This window comes from Anguilla rostrata, chromosome 6, assembly GCF_018555375.3.
Source record: "Anguilla rostrata isolate EN2019 chromosome 6, ASM1855537v3, whole genome shotgun sequence".
Taxonomy (NCBI): Eukaryota; Metazoa; Chordata; class Actinopteri; order Anguilliformes; family Anguillidae; genus Anguilla; species Anguilla rostrata.
The window spans coordinates 18,467,726-18,482,231 of record NC_057938.1 but is presented as its reverse complement, the minus strand read 5'-3'; the positions used below and the strand labels follow the sequence as shown (position 1 = coordinate 18,482,231).

Sequence of the window (14,506 nt, the reverse complement as noted above, 5' to 3'; positions counted from 1 at the left end):
GGTCAATTATCCATTTCCAATGTATTCAATTGCTGTGCAGCAAATGAAGATGAAGTACCACAAAGCTCTCTGTCGTACAGTCTCTAATTGTCATGCAGGTCAAATGAGTATGGGCTGATACAACTCAATATTCATTTTGTTGATAAAACCAATTTTGTGCTTCAGTAGTTTCTCCACAAGTGCAAGTTGGGCCCCACTGTTCCAGAGCCAGGGCTACGCTTTCTCTCATCAGTGTTTGCTCTACTGCAGCACTACAGGGTGTAAAACGGACTGTACTTGTGCTCTGATTTTGCTAATCAGAAGGTGCCAGAACAAAACGTGCCTGTGTAACAAGAGTGACTGCTGCTGACTCGGGTGGGGGGGCAGTATTCTGGGGCTCAGAGTCAGCGTTCCTTTAAAACATTGTTTCCCTGTTTTAACAAATTAAGCTCTCAGTCTCATTGATGTTTTCCCTGACTTTATTACCTTAAGAGTCTGTTACCAGTAGGCCTGTATTTTTATGTTACATGTCTGGCACATAAGACATACTGGTTGTATATATATATTATATAGTGAGTATTTTCATCATGGTTTTTTGTGCAACCAAATAGGAATTTAACAAGAATGTTCCCCTTACTTATCACTAGGTTTATATAACATACCTGCAGGTTTTCTCTATGGTCTTTAGGTTATAAGAACTTGTCTGGAACAAGAGACCATTTACAAAGCAGTCTGAGGGACATTATCATTAACATGCTTAAAACATGTTAGCTTGGGGGCGCCAGGGGCTTCTTTCCACGTCCTGACACCTATCCTACCATCTGTCCCCCCAGGTGTGGTGTCTCTTATCACGTTGGCTGTGCTGTCCTACGAGCGTTACTGCACCATGATGGCCTCCACAGAGGCCGACGCCACCAACTATCGCAAGAGTGGCTTGGGCATCGGGCTGTCCTGGGCCTACTCACTGCTGTGGGCGGTGCCGCCCCTCTTCGGCTGGAGCAGATACGGGCCGGAGGGCCCCGGGACCACCTGCTCCGTGAACTGGACCGGCAAGAGCGCCAACAACGTCTCCTACATCATCTGCCTCTTTTTCTTCTGCCTCATCCTCCCATTCGTCGTCATCGTCTACAGCTATAGTAAGCTGCTGCACGTCATTAAACAGGTGAGTCCGAAATGAATAGGTTTCATTTTTACATTTGTGACCTGAGCACACTGTAGAAGTATGATTTTTAAGCTACTCAGCCGGAGACTTTCATACTTGCAACTCCATACTTTATTCCACCGCTCACACCTGACATGCGCATAGAACTACGGCAACCTTTCTAGGGCACACAAGACCGTGCCTATTACTACACACACGTCCAGTGAACATGTTTTGCTTCAGGATTCATAAACATCTGTCCTTAATTCTGACTTTAAATGAAGTCCAAATGTTTATATTTTCAGTTATAATGACAAATTCTCAGGTCATAACATTACATTTTTACATTTCTACAATCTGAGCAGGCATCCAGTTGACAGACTTTGGTCTGGATTCAGTCAACTCTAACTTTAACACACTCTATTAAAACCTAAATTTCAATCTTCTTCAAGTACACTGTTTTTTATTGAATTTTTTGTTCACTGAACTCACCAAATTGTTAAACAAAAATGTAATGAAAGGAAACAGATAATCCTCAATTTCACATTGTGAGTAGCATTGGATATTGTACATGACACATATTGAATACAGGCCTTTGTAACATTACCCCAGTCTTGCAAGGACAGTGGTCTGGCCTCATTCAAGGTCCATTCGTAATGTTAAATTCCATCTCAAATTCAGAGATCACCGAAATGAAAGGAAAAATTGTTTGCAGTGGAAAATAAAAAAACTTAATATAAAAAACTGTATTCAATTATCAATGGATACTTCAGTTTCTGGGGTTTTTTGATATTATTTTTATTTTAGTATGTTTTTATGTTTTGTTCTAGACAGTTTTATGTGGAATAAAAGATATGTTTCTAAAAGGTTTCTGATGAACACCCACATCCTTTGGAGGCATAAAGTAACATCACTGCAAGCTGCTCTGTTATTTGAAGTATATTGTCTTGCTTTAAACCACAAACCCCCTAATGCCCCTACACCAGCAATTGTAAAGCGAGCAAGTCATCAGTAAATTCTGGAAATACCTAAAATTGTCTCCTTTATTGGACACACAAAAATGTCAGGGCTAATCAAAAACATACAAAACACCCCAGAAAGTGAACTATTCCTTTAATAATCAGGGAATGTGCAAAACTTTTTATGTAAAGAAAAAACTTTACAAAAGGAGAAAAGTTGATTAAGTAGACTGAATAAAGGGCAATGTCATGAATAAATATCCGAATGCAAGCCATTGTGTTATATTCCAGTGTCTACCAGGCGAGGTATAATCACGTGTGATATTTATTGACTAGATGTTCAGCATATGTTTGACTTGGAAACATTGTTGAAGGTCAGTCTGATCTGTTGGCTCATTATGAGTGAGCATGAAGGAGCATGGTTGACCACAGGACATTGATACCTTGGGCTTAGTCAACATTTGCTCTGGGATTTAACTCAGAAATGAAAGTAAACATCTGTTATTTTTTCACAAACACAGTTTGGCATGTTCGTTTAAGTGACTGCGGAGAGAAAGGTCATTAATAGTAAATAATGGCAAAAAGTTAAGGAAGAATGTTGTGCAACCAGTCCTCTGGTTCTCTCCCTTGCCAGGCTGAATTAAATGAAATGCTCGGAAAGAAAAACCAGCCACTTCCCTGGTTGTTATATAGCTCTAGAGCCTTATATGCCTGGTAGTCCCAGCACAGTGCAGCATCTTAACATGAGGAGAAATAGAGTTTTAGCTGGCTGATTTATGGAATTAATTTATCTAAAGGAGGGTTGAAGATCATCAATAAACATTCCCTCGGATCTTTTTAGCGTAACCCTCCAGACGAATGTGCTTCTTTCCTCCTACTGAGCAGGTACATATCTGTTAAAATCGAGCTGTCCACGGCTTGCGTCAAATTCTCCAATTTAATGAAGTGCTCTCCTCTTGTCTAAATTACAGCAGATAGCAAAATCAACTTGTCTCCTTTCATCTATGAGAAGCTCTGGAATCTCTGCCTGATAAATGATAAATAGGATATCAGGAGCAGGAGGAGACAGGTGAAATGTATGATTGTCTAGCAGGCCCGCTGGCTTTGGAATTAAGATATGACTCTTAATTACAATTTCTGTCGGATTTGGTACATTTTGCAAAAACAGTAACAATAGATATCACCGTGATTTTGGCTGGACTGCAAAGCTGGAATGATCAATTTCGGTAGCACAGGAACACTCTTGTTTCTATTTCTATCATGATGGCATCCAACTACTGTAGGTATTGTATTCAGTTATTTTAAAGCAAGTTATATTATCAGAACTGCTACATAATGTTACATAATAATAATAATAATGTTACATAATGTGTTTTGTTTGTTTGGTTTTTGGCTAAGAAAAGTAAAGGAAAAATTGAAGGCCTTTTTTATTGAAGCAAACTGGGAAGATCAGTGCTACCAACCACCCAACCCCCCGCCCCTACACCCTCTTAAACTAAAAGCCTTCTGGCGCAGAGCCCGGCCTCTCATGGTGTGATCTCACGGCCCTTGTGCAATGTCCACAGAGCCACAGTAACAGGCATGTGCTATCCTGACAGTAGAAACACAGCGAGTAGAAGGAAAAGATGCGAATGCAGCTCACAGATGAAACGCCCATAAAAGTTGAAGCGCAAGTGCTAACTGTTGCCAGCAGAAGAGCGGGGAGCACGGCTCCACGCCTCCCAGGGTGTGGGAGCGTCAGCAGGAGGACTGGCGGGGAAGATCAAACGGCCCCCTTGATGACGTCGCAGAGCTCCTGATTGACGGAGGATTCGGTACCGGTGCCTTGCGGTCGTTTAGCGTGGACGGTGGTTTGCGGCTGGCGAGAGGGGAGCATTCGCAGCACGGGGCCGTCTTCGCTTTGAAGACCCATTTGCAGCCCTGAGCAGATCAGGCTTCAGCTTTTTTTTGGGGGGGGGGGGGTTGGGTTCGACTCGGCACTCCACATGCTGGAGCGGGTTTTTTCCTGGGTAGCGCCCAGGAGTCCAACCCTTCGCTGCCGTATTCGCCTCTGGCTTTCGAGCGGCTTTTAATTGGCCACAGACGGCACATTACAAAGTGTCCTGTGCCCCCTGGAACCCCGAGAAACTGAGCCTGACATTCAGGTCGTTGTGGAGACGGCTCCCGTGCCAACAGAGGCCGGTATATTGCTCTGCCACCATGAAAATGAAACACTAATGAGACAGCCTGCCACGCGTGCCTGTAATTTATGGGGCTCCGTGCTCGCGTGTTTCAGAGAGCAGAATCTGTTTTGGGACTGGAAAGCCACTAAATACTACTTCAAAGGTCCAATTGGGAAGGGGCACATACTGCGTGCCATTTGCTAGCTTCAGTAAGATTAATTAAGAACGAGGTTCATTTCGCAATCGCATCTGTGTCTATGAAAAGGTTCCCTTTTCACTGGCAGTGCTTCCACTCTTTAACATATTCACACAATTAGCTGAAAGAGTTCAGGAGTCAGGAGTTGGTTAGCAAAAAAGCCATAACCGAAACCCCTGTTCTTTCTGTCTATGGAAACAACCATCTGGCCACATTCCGGCGATGGACAGGCGCCAGAATGCGGAGCTCATTCACCGCGGACGTCGACCATTATCTCGCGCAAACAGGATTTTTGGAAGAGTTCGCCCGATGAAGCCTTCGTCCTTGTCTGAGGTGTTTGCTGCTGCATTACTGCAACTGGGCAACCGAAAGCTGCTCTTGCTGACCTGCATTGGGGATGTTTTCCAAGGGAGTGTCCGAGCAGTCTGATGTGACCAGTAAACGAAGAACAGATAATCTGATTTTATTCCTGTTTATTCCGACATGCACAACTATTGAACAGATGAACACAGACAACTGCAGGTGTTATAGTCTACCATACATTAAGACAGCATGTATACACAGACAAAAAGTGGTGTTGAAGTATTTAATTGTAGACCTTTTCAAATAATTTATTTTCAAAGAGTCCACAGCTGTCTTGGATAAAGGTCTGTATAACAATGTAGCATGCCCTAATTAACAGTCAATCTCCATCGTCTGGAATCCACATGACAGAAGTACAGCAAAAAAGATCAATTACTTACTAGCAAGAAATGGATTTCTACATGCTACAGTGAATAATGATGTGCCATTTAGCAGTCCTAGCCATTCACTTTTATGACAGGTATAAGCAGTTCTGGAACCTGTCCAGGCTATTGTATCATATTACTGATGTCTGAATTCCATTTGACAAGTCTGTTTTTAATGATTTTTTATCTAGTCGACATTTGTTCTGAGAAAACAGCCACTGTTTAACTGTGACATGGGGGGCAGGCTAGCTGATTCAGGTCATTTGATTTGACAGTTCTGATTTGCAGTGTGAATAGAGGGACAATTAATATGGGCCGCAACCATCCCCCTGCATAGCTCCATTATATTGAAGGATGCCAAGGGACACTTCTGAAATGAGTATTAGTAGTTTAGCTCATAACTCTCATTTAATGTACACCTTATTGGACTATTAGAACATAATTGTATACATTCAGTGAGTGCTTGAAAGTGCATTCCTTCTGTCAAACTGTCATTGCAGAATGAATGTGCTCCAAGATATAGGCAAATGAAGGCATGTCCAACTGAGTCAAAAGGCTCTCTACGCTGTATATGTGTTTGTGTTTATGGGGAAATTAGTTCTTTTGATACAATATTTCTTTATTAAAATACTCAAAAAACATTTTAGTTATTATCAAATGCATTTTTGGTAACACTTAAAATGGGCCATATGTAGTCTAATACCTTTAGTGATACATAATTTATCGTAACCATTCACATAAACAGACATGAATATTATAACCAGCTTATGCCATGTGGTGTTATTATAGGCCTTATTGTCACAAAACATTTTTATTCATTTTTTCATAACTTCATCTGTTACTATAATTTGGTTACTAATTATGCACTCTTGTCTATGGTTACTGCATTTATGTAGAACCATACGAAGATGCCTTTTACGGGTTTCTCTGCTTAGCAATGATTTTGTATCGCTGTGTATTTTCTTAGCAAGCCTCCATGCCCAAGACATTGCCTATGTAAGCTTCTGAAAACGCCACTGAAGCGGGTCTGCATTTTGAACATGCCCGGTGGGTCTCCGGGGCAAAGTGATAGAGTTCATACCAGGGCCTGTGGCCTGCAGTCTGCAACACCTGCCATTCACCTGTCATTGCATCGCCGCTGACGTCCATGATTTTCTTTCCTCATACTTTGTTGTAAAATGTCGTAAGAATTAAATTTCAAGCTCCGGTGAGATATGTGTTCAATTATCTTTTCTTATGACAGAAATAAAAGAAAGCAAACCAAATAATAGCAGTGTATGGCCCACTGTTATTATTAAAACGGTTTGCACAATATGAAATCTCAGCTTCCAGTGAAATAATACGCTGCATTTCGGTTACATGACGTTTGTTAAAACATTACAATTCCATATCTAATCGTGTACTAGTCAGAACCCTATTAAGAAGTGATGTTAATGTTAATAGTTGACCTCAGCAATTATGAGGTTAATAATTATGATGTTAATGAGGAGTGATGTCTCAGTCAGTGTATTTTCCTCCTGGGCTCGCTCGGTTCAGGAGCCACTGTGAAGCGCTTGTACGTTTGTATGCTTTAAACCGGCGTGTCGGCACGCGCCGTGCTGACTCCCAGAGAACCTCGGACGACTCCTTAGGACATAATGAACGTCCTCATTTGTAAACACAAGCCGTCGATCGCGACGCTTAGGAGGCCCGTTAAGTCGCCCGCCCAGACTCGCGCATCCTTCGGCCGCGCCGGCCTCTCGTTCTCTCGGAGATCCGAGCGCGAGCGCGAGCGTGCTAGCGGGGCTCTTTTAGCCGCCGTCGGGCGGATCTCTCCGAGGGCCGCTTTCACGGCTCGTTTAATTACGATAGCTCCCGGCGCTGGCGTTTGCGGGCTCACGCGCGCCTCGCGCGAAGCGCATCACTCAGCCCGCGCATTTGGTGTCACCGTTATCGATCTTCTGGGCGGCGATCTGAGACTCTCTCTCTCTCGCCCCCTCTCTCCCTCGCTCGCCCTCGCTTTTTCAGCGCCGTGAGTCGGCGAGTCAGCAGCCGCTCAGCAACTCAGCAAGCTTTTTTTTTTGTAGTTTGTTTTGTTTTTTTTCCGCTCTCTTTGCCGCTGACAAAATGTCATTTTTATTGTTTCGAATTAGGCTAATTGTGTGCCGAGACAGGCTCTCTGGCCTGTTCTTGGGTGTGAACGTTCTAATATTCTCATGTTTCAGCAATAACCTGGTAGCAGCACAGAAACGCTCGAAGGGCTTCAATACATTTTCAATATTTGCTTGATCAATTGTGGATCCGTAGATGCATTTCACACGTGGTCTGTTTTTTGTTTTCTTTTCTTCATTGATGCTTGTGTTGGTTAATGCATTTAGAAATTGGCCTTTATTAGTGAACATTGATTGCTGCTTGTAGCCTTCCCTGTATTTTCCTATATCGGTGATCATTGAAAGCCTAAAGCAGCAGCTATTTATATCAATTTTGATATATATTATATATTTATATATTCAATGTCAATTTTTCAGGCAAGGGTTTAACTTATGCAAATTTCCACAGCTGATTATTGAGTGAATGATCAATTCACATATTTATCATGTATATCACAGTAATGACCTCTGTCATGGGCAAGTTAATAAAGTAGGCTAACGTAATATTGCCTAAGTTTGTGAACTGGTTAGTTTTCATGGTTCGATTTGCTTAGAGTGCTGCTATCTTTAACTTATATGGTTTCACTTATCTGACTGGTTGACACTGAAACAACCTTTTTGCTGATGATGAATGTTGAAGTGTGGAATTTAAACGGCCCCGACCCCTCCCCTCAGTCAGTCACCTTACTCTGGAATGGTTCCCTCGTATATATGTCATATGATATAGTACATCACTGGAGGGCTCACTACATTGGGAAGAAGTAAAGGGAACGTAGAAAACATGATTAAAAACGTGATGACAGCGGACGCATTGACAAAACCTTAACTGAAGGGGCCATGTTTCGTTAACTGTTAGGTTTCTCCTGGCCAAACTAGCAATTCTTTAATTTGTTGTGCAAAGATATTCAGTGTGGCAAGTAGCCGTGTTGTGAATATCTATAAGGATTTGCTTTGGCACCCAGGGTACTACTTGAAAATTAAGCACAATTGAAGACAATGAAAATATGCTATCAGGGGGCAGGAATATACTGGCAATATAGACATCTAGATTAAAATGACCATAAGCAGCACACATACTCATATGTACATGTGTGTCATTAGGAACGAAAAATGATAAAGCAGAAAAGGAATTTGCATTTTTTTTGTCAAGGGATCGTGTTTAACAGGAAACTACACCGCATAACTTTAAACAACTGGCATGACCACTCTATAATCATGACAAAAAAATGCTAATTCTCAGTCTGATTTATCATTTTGCTTTTCTAATTTTTTGTTCTCTGGCTAGTTCCACTGCATTATCAATATATCTAATGAATTTGCTGTTTGAAATCTGTGCTCTGACCATTTATTAAGCTGACCCCATATGGGACGCGTGAATAATTATCATGGCGAAGCGAATATGATTAAAGTGTAATGGTACACAGCCTATTTAACGACACACACATGCTGCATGCCACCCCTCGCCATTGTTGACTGTGTGTGTGTGTGTGTCTGTGTCTGTGCGCTTGTTTGTGTGGCTTTATGTGCATATGTGGCCACGTGTGCATTTGTGCATGTGTAATTGTGTGCAATTGTGTGTTTGTGTATGTATGTGTGTCACTGTGTTTTTTTTTGTTTGTTTGTTTATTCTGTTTATTCTTGTTTACTCTGTTTATTCTCATATGGGTGGATGTACATGCGTCATTATGTTTTCTTGAGTGTACTTCTTATCCTCTCATTTTTATTTCCCATTACGAAAGCACATTACACTTCACAGGCACATCTTTTCCCCTCGATGTCCTCAGTTCATTCTGGAGTGTGCAGATAAGCACTTGCTTACTTCTGCAACCAGTCAGCTTTTTTCACTTTGCTCCATGAAGCAGGAGTAGGCTTCCTGGGCAGTTGGCTGAGACAGACTGTAGGCACCTGATCGACCAGAGGCGCTGCTCTTTTGTGAAGAGATGAGGAAAATCTCCCCCACTGAAACCCCCCTCTTTCTCAGTGATGCTACATTCAACTGCGAACTGCCTGCCATTGCCAGGATTTTCACAGTTCAATACCAGATCATGGGGCAAATAACACACTGAATGTTAAAATGTGTCCTTAACCCTTTCTGTAGTATCCCCTCTTTTTACGCAAGCCTGAAAATGACAAGCCCTAAATAAAATGTTTGCTATTCGGGAACCCTTTTGATGACAAGCATCATCTCTTCTGAAAGACAGTGCTCGAGAGTTTGTTGCCCAAGACACAGAATACCCCTAAATATCACTGAAACAATGTAAACAGAAGCTCAAACATAGTGTAGGTGCATGTTTTTTTTTTCTCACCTAACAGATGTTTTTGAGTGGATACAGATAGTTGTGGCTTTACCTGGTCAACTTAAAAACCTAATAGAGTCACAGCCATAACACTGGACAAATACTGGTTCAGATTTGATGACAATACCAACAAAAATGGAAATTCATATTTAGTTACTTACAAAAGTAAGCTATGTCTAGGCCGGTTTCCAAAAAGGCTATTTGGAGACTCCAAAAGTACACTTGGTCACCAAATGATATTATGGGACTTTAGAGGTCTAAAATACTATATACAGTATTGTATACTATACACTTATGGAAGAGGTTTGCTGATATTATCTCACTTTCCCCCTGCCTGTCACCCCCCCCCCCCCGCCCTCCTGCTCCCCCCTTCCTCTCAATCTCCCTCTTTACTTCCCTCTCCTTTCTCTCTTCTTACCCCACCTCTGGCAGCACTAGGTCTAAAAGACTGCAGAAAATAACTGCATTAGCTATCCAGTTTAACAAACCATTGATTGGAGTTTTAATGAAGTATCCTACCCCCATCATGTCAAACACATCCCACAATTTTAGATGCCACATATGTTATTCCAAATCAGGCCTACTCCTTATTTATGTAAGAGAAACAATGCATGTGCTTGTATACAAGCTAACAACCTATACACCGTTAGCTATGTATAGGTTGTATACTGAGATTAATAATTTATCCTGAGAATTGCTTTGTAAACAGTGGCCATTCAATTCACGCCTGTCATTCTGGTGGCAAGGAATTGCTTTAAAGCAACTGATTATCAATGTTTTCCCACAGTCCTCTGAGGCAGACATTTTAATTAGGTACAGCCTTCCCCTGTCTTACCTCCCCAGTGATGACTGAATGGTGCTGAGAAAGAGAGAGGGAGCAAAAGAGTAAAGCAGGAAAGAAAAGCAGGAGGGAAGGAGGGGGGGTTGAGACGAAATGATTTTGAATGTTTGTGGCAGGGCCGACCCAACTTAGTGCTGAGGAAGGTCCTTATGCAATCACATGCCTGGCTTGATGGAGTGGAGGAGATTCTCCTAGCTAACTCAGAACACAAAGCATATAATCAGTCACTCTGAGCCCCATCACAAAGCAGTCAGGTAATCCAATAGTACTAAGTAACATGGCCACTGAAACAGGCAGTCCGTTAGAGACAGAGTGCTCTCCACCCTGGTCACACTCAATCAGAGAAGCCACAGTGTAAACCTGCAAACAAGGCAGCCCAAAAATGTCTGTCACTTTGGCTTTACTTTGTTGTTTCTGCAGCTTTTCTCAGTTAGGTTCCATTTTCTCCTGTCAGCAGGCCCACATCCACTCTAACCAGTTTGGTTAGTCCTTGACATTTTGGAAAACAACTTTTTAAAAAATAATTTTCATTTCTTTCACAGCATTTTGTGATACCTTTGACTGACTGTTGAAGGCAAGGGTGCAATTTACAACCCAACCAATATTACAAAACAGGCAAAATAACCACCCAATATAGCATGATGATGAGACAAATAATTTCATATAATAAAGATGGGGATTTGGTGATGTGGTTGGAATATACTGATCCATAAGGCTGGGTGTTTGTCACAGAAAGCGCAGGTGTCACAGAGTCCATGAATTTCCCTGTTTCTGCAATTTCCTCTGTTTTTAGTGCTTTTTTTAGTGATTTTTCAGCAGTTTTGGATTGAAACTGTTTTTTAACGTAGCCTATACAGTGTTATTTGTGTAGGCCTATGCATTCTAGCAATAGGCTATTGCCAAATACTGGGAAAACAAAGTATGACAATGCAGCTCATAGATTCTGAAAGGCGTTGGGGTCAAGACTCCTTGACAGTTGACAGCTGCTATCAGATGTTTGATGGCCCCTGTCAACAGTGTTGATTCTCAGCCCTCTTTCCCCCTTTGCCATGCCTGCTCTGTGACTTCAGCCAATATTTCTCATGAAAAACCCCGACAAATAATCTGCAGTATTTTCCTCTTAGAATTCACCACTGTTCTTTAAAAAAAAAAAAAAAAAAAATTCTTAAAAAGATAAGCCCTTGGTTCCCTTGGCTCCAGATCACAAAAAAGTAAAGAAGAAAAGGAAATAATTTTTTAACTCAGAGTATTGCCCCAGGCACTTTAGCAGAGGTATCGATTTGAGAAAATACAGATTCATACAGCACTGATACTGATGCGGTATAGTTCATACACCATACTGCTTGATTTATGTGGCGAAAACCCTGAAGTTCATTTTCTGTGCGCAGGAGTTCTTTCCTATATCACCTGACATAATGTAATGTCTGATGTAATGACCACTGCACAATGGATGTTTGAGAGAGAGGACTGGCCATCTGTGTAAACACATCTCAGATTCATATTTCTTTTGCAGGTGCTAAAGCCCATTATTGATTTTATGTGCGCAAACTCCAGCAGTCTCCCAGGAGGAAGGGTTGACAAACACAAGGGGCATGCTTTCTTCCGTGTATGACCTATTTTGCCAAAACAAATGATGTCTTTTTTTTTTTTTGCTCATTTTTCAAAAAACATGGTGAGTTTCCAGAGTCCAGGGACCCGCTAGGAACAATAGCATAAGGTCTGAGAGGATTTCATGGCTCATTTGCGTCAAGGCTTCGATTACACTAAAATAATAATAAATTTTATTTATAAAGCACTTTTCAAGCAGTATCCCAATATCTATAAATGCCTTGGCAGTAAATGTTGTTTTGCACTTAAACGCCTTGGCGGTAAATGTTGTTTTGCCATCGCACACAGAATGTGGCCCATTCAATGAATTTTTCTTCTTTTTTCTTTTTTTTAACACCTTTTCAAAAGTGCACTATGTGCTAAGGTTCCCACAGGGCATGGAGAAGGTGGGAGAGACAAGCCAGGCCGTCACCGAAATGCCCAATTTATTGCACTGGCTTTCACACGCCGTATGACTGACAGGGAAGGAACCTCCCTCACATTGACACTAATTCCAGCCGCACCTGGTCTCCCTTAGTCCCTGTCCAATATCATTACCACCGTGGCTGCCCCATCTCGTAACTATAATGCTGCTGGGAGGGCAGAGTTGCAGTGGCAGCTCAGTGAATTTCAGCACTCTTCCAGAGACCAATCTTTCCAGATCCCAGTGCCAGGAGGTTTTTTTTACCTTTAATTACACTCATAACCCAGTGTAGCGGTACCATATTGAGGTGCAAAACTCTGCAATGAACACATTCTAATGTACTTATTTAACTGAAAAATAGATTGTGGAGGACATAGCTAAATCCAGAAAAAAATATGTCTTTGTCCCAAACATAATACAGCTCACTGTACTTATGTTTTATGTACTAGTGCTATGCAATGAAATGAAAACTATAGCCTAACACAAAATTGTTCAAGAATGTAGGGAAGTGTTCTGGTTTGATTCTGGTTAGAATTTGATTGGCATTATAATGAGAACGTTGCATAAACAAGTTGTCAGTCACAGTTGTCAGCCAAGCTTGTCAAGTACAAATTTACACATAACTTCTCCTACTGATTCTCATGAAAGAATTTCATGGATGCTATATGTCAGTAACATTTTAGAAGGTTCAAGACCATTTCTGTAATGTCCTTATAATTTGGAAGTAATTTCTCTGAACATCCAGCAGACCAAACAAATGTATATGTCGGGGTATGTTCTCAAAGCCAAAAAATATTCAATAGGATATTTTGGAGCAATTTGAGGAAGATTAGTTGTGATCAAGATGAACACTTGTTGGGACATAGCCAGTAAAAAATGAGCTTCTCTCTGTGCTGCAGAGTAATTAGGCATGTCATACAAAGGACAAGTGACACTGAGGCTGTTTGTTTTTGGGGTACATTTGACAGTCATCGCTGTTGTTGCCTTTTCACTGTCACTTAGAGTAAATGGGTACTGACAGATAGGCCACTGCTTGAAACTGTACCCCCTTTCCTCCTCCCAGTGCCCTATGCTTCCAACGCCTTCCCATGTTCCCATGATGCCTTGCAGGCATGACACGCTGTCTGGCAGGCACACGCCTGTCACACAGACTCGAAACTCGCTTGAGCTCCCCAGTCAGCTAATGAGCACCTTGATGGAGATAGTCACTCAGTCACCAGTCACTCAACAGGCACCACTGTCCTACGGGCTGTTTCGAGAACTGTTCATGGGCAAGTCACGAGAGCCGAGAAATGAATGAGGAAAATCTTTTCTAAAGCTATATTTGGGCATCTGACACCCCCAGACTCTAGGTGAACACTTACTGGATGATTAGGTGTGAACTTTCTGCATTATTTTCTGCGCATCTAAACAAATAATTGTTAGGAGGCTGTATTTAAGGCTGTCATGTGCAATTTCGAATTTATACGGATAGATAATTATTATTTACTACTTCATAAGCGGCCAACGGTCCTCTGACACATGTCATGCATAAGCATTGAATTTGATGGTTTATCTTGAAGGCGGAAAGACAGAAGCATACTGGCTTGTGCATTCATGCTAGAAATCATCAACACTCCTAGCATTGAGTTTGCCATGTTATGCCCAGTTTTCACTCTGCAATCCAGTATCCAAGCAGACGACCTCGTCAAAACTGCGAACCTTCTACGGCATGTACACTGCAGGGATTTTTAAGTGCTATAAGGACCTGATAGAGTCTCAGCTCCAACAAATGTCCGTGCATGTTGGTCAGTTTGCAATGGGCGCACAAAGTAGCTGAAAAAAAAAAAGACCATGAATGGGAGAGAGGAAGAGAAAGAGAACCTGGCTGTGAGGCTGAGTTGCAAGAAAGCCCCTTTAATGTCTGCTTTCACAGAGACGGTCCAGAACCTGAGGAGCATTTGTGAGCCGTGTAGAAGGCCAGGGAAAGATCAGCTACACCAAAAAAACACCTTCCTCTGTGGGTTTCCTAACAGAATGCAAAAGCTATCACTGGAGCCAGGCACCACAAATAATATAGCTCA

General features: G+C 41.9%; 1 protein-coding gene across 1 annotated transcript in view; it reads left to right on the top strand.

Moving 5' to 3' along the window:
* The window catches only part of LOC135256744 (pinopsin-like), a 29,539-nt gene that overhangs the window by 6,075 nt on the left and 8,958 nt on the right, over positions 1–14,506 (top strand). The window contains exon 2 of the mRNA XM_064338845.1: positions 813–1,141. Within this exon, the coding sequence (XP_064194915.1) occupies positions 813–1,141 (329 nt within the window). The remainder of the gene's footprint in view (positions 1–812; positions 1,142–14,506) is intronic.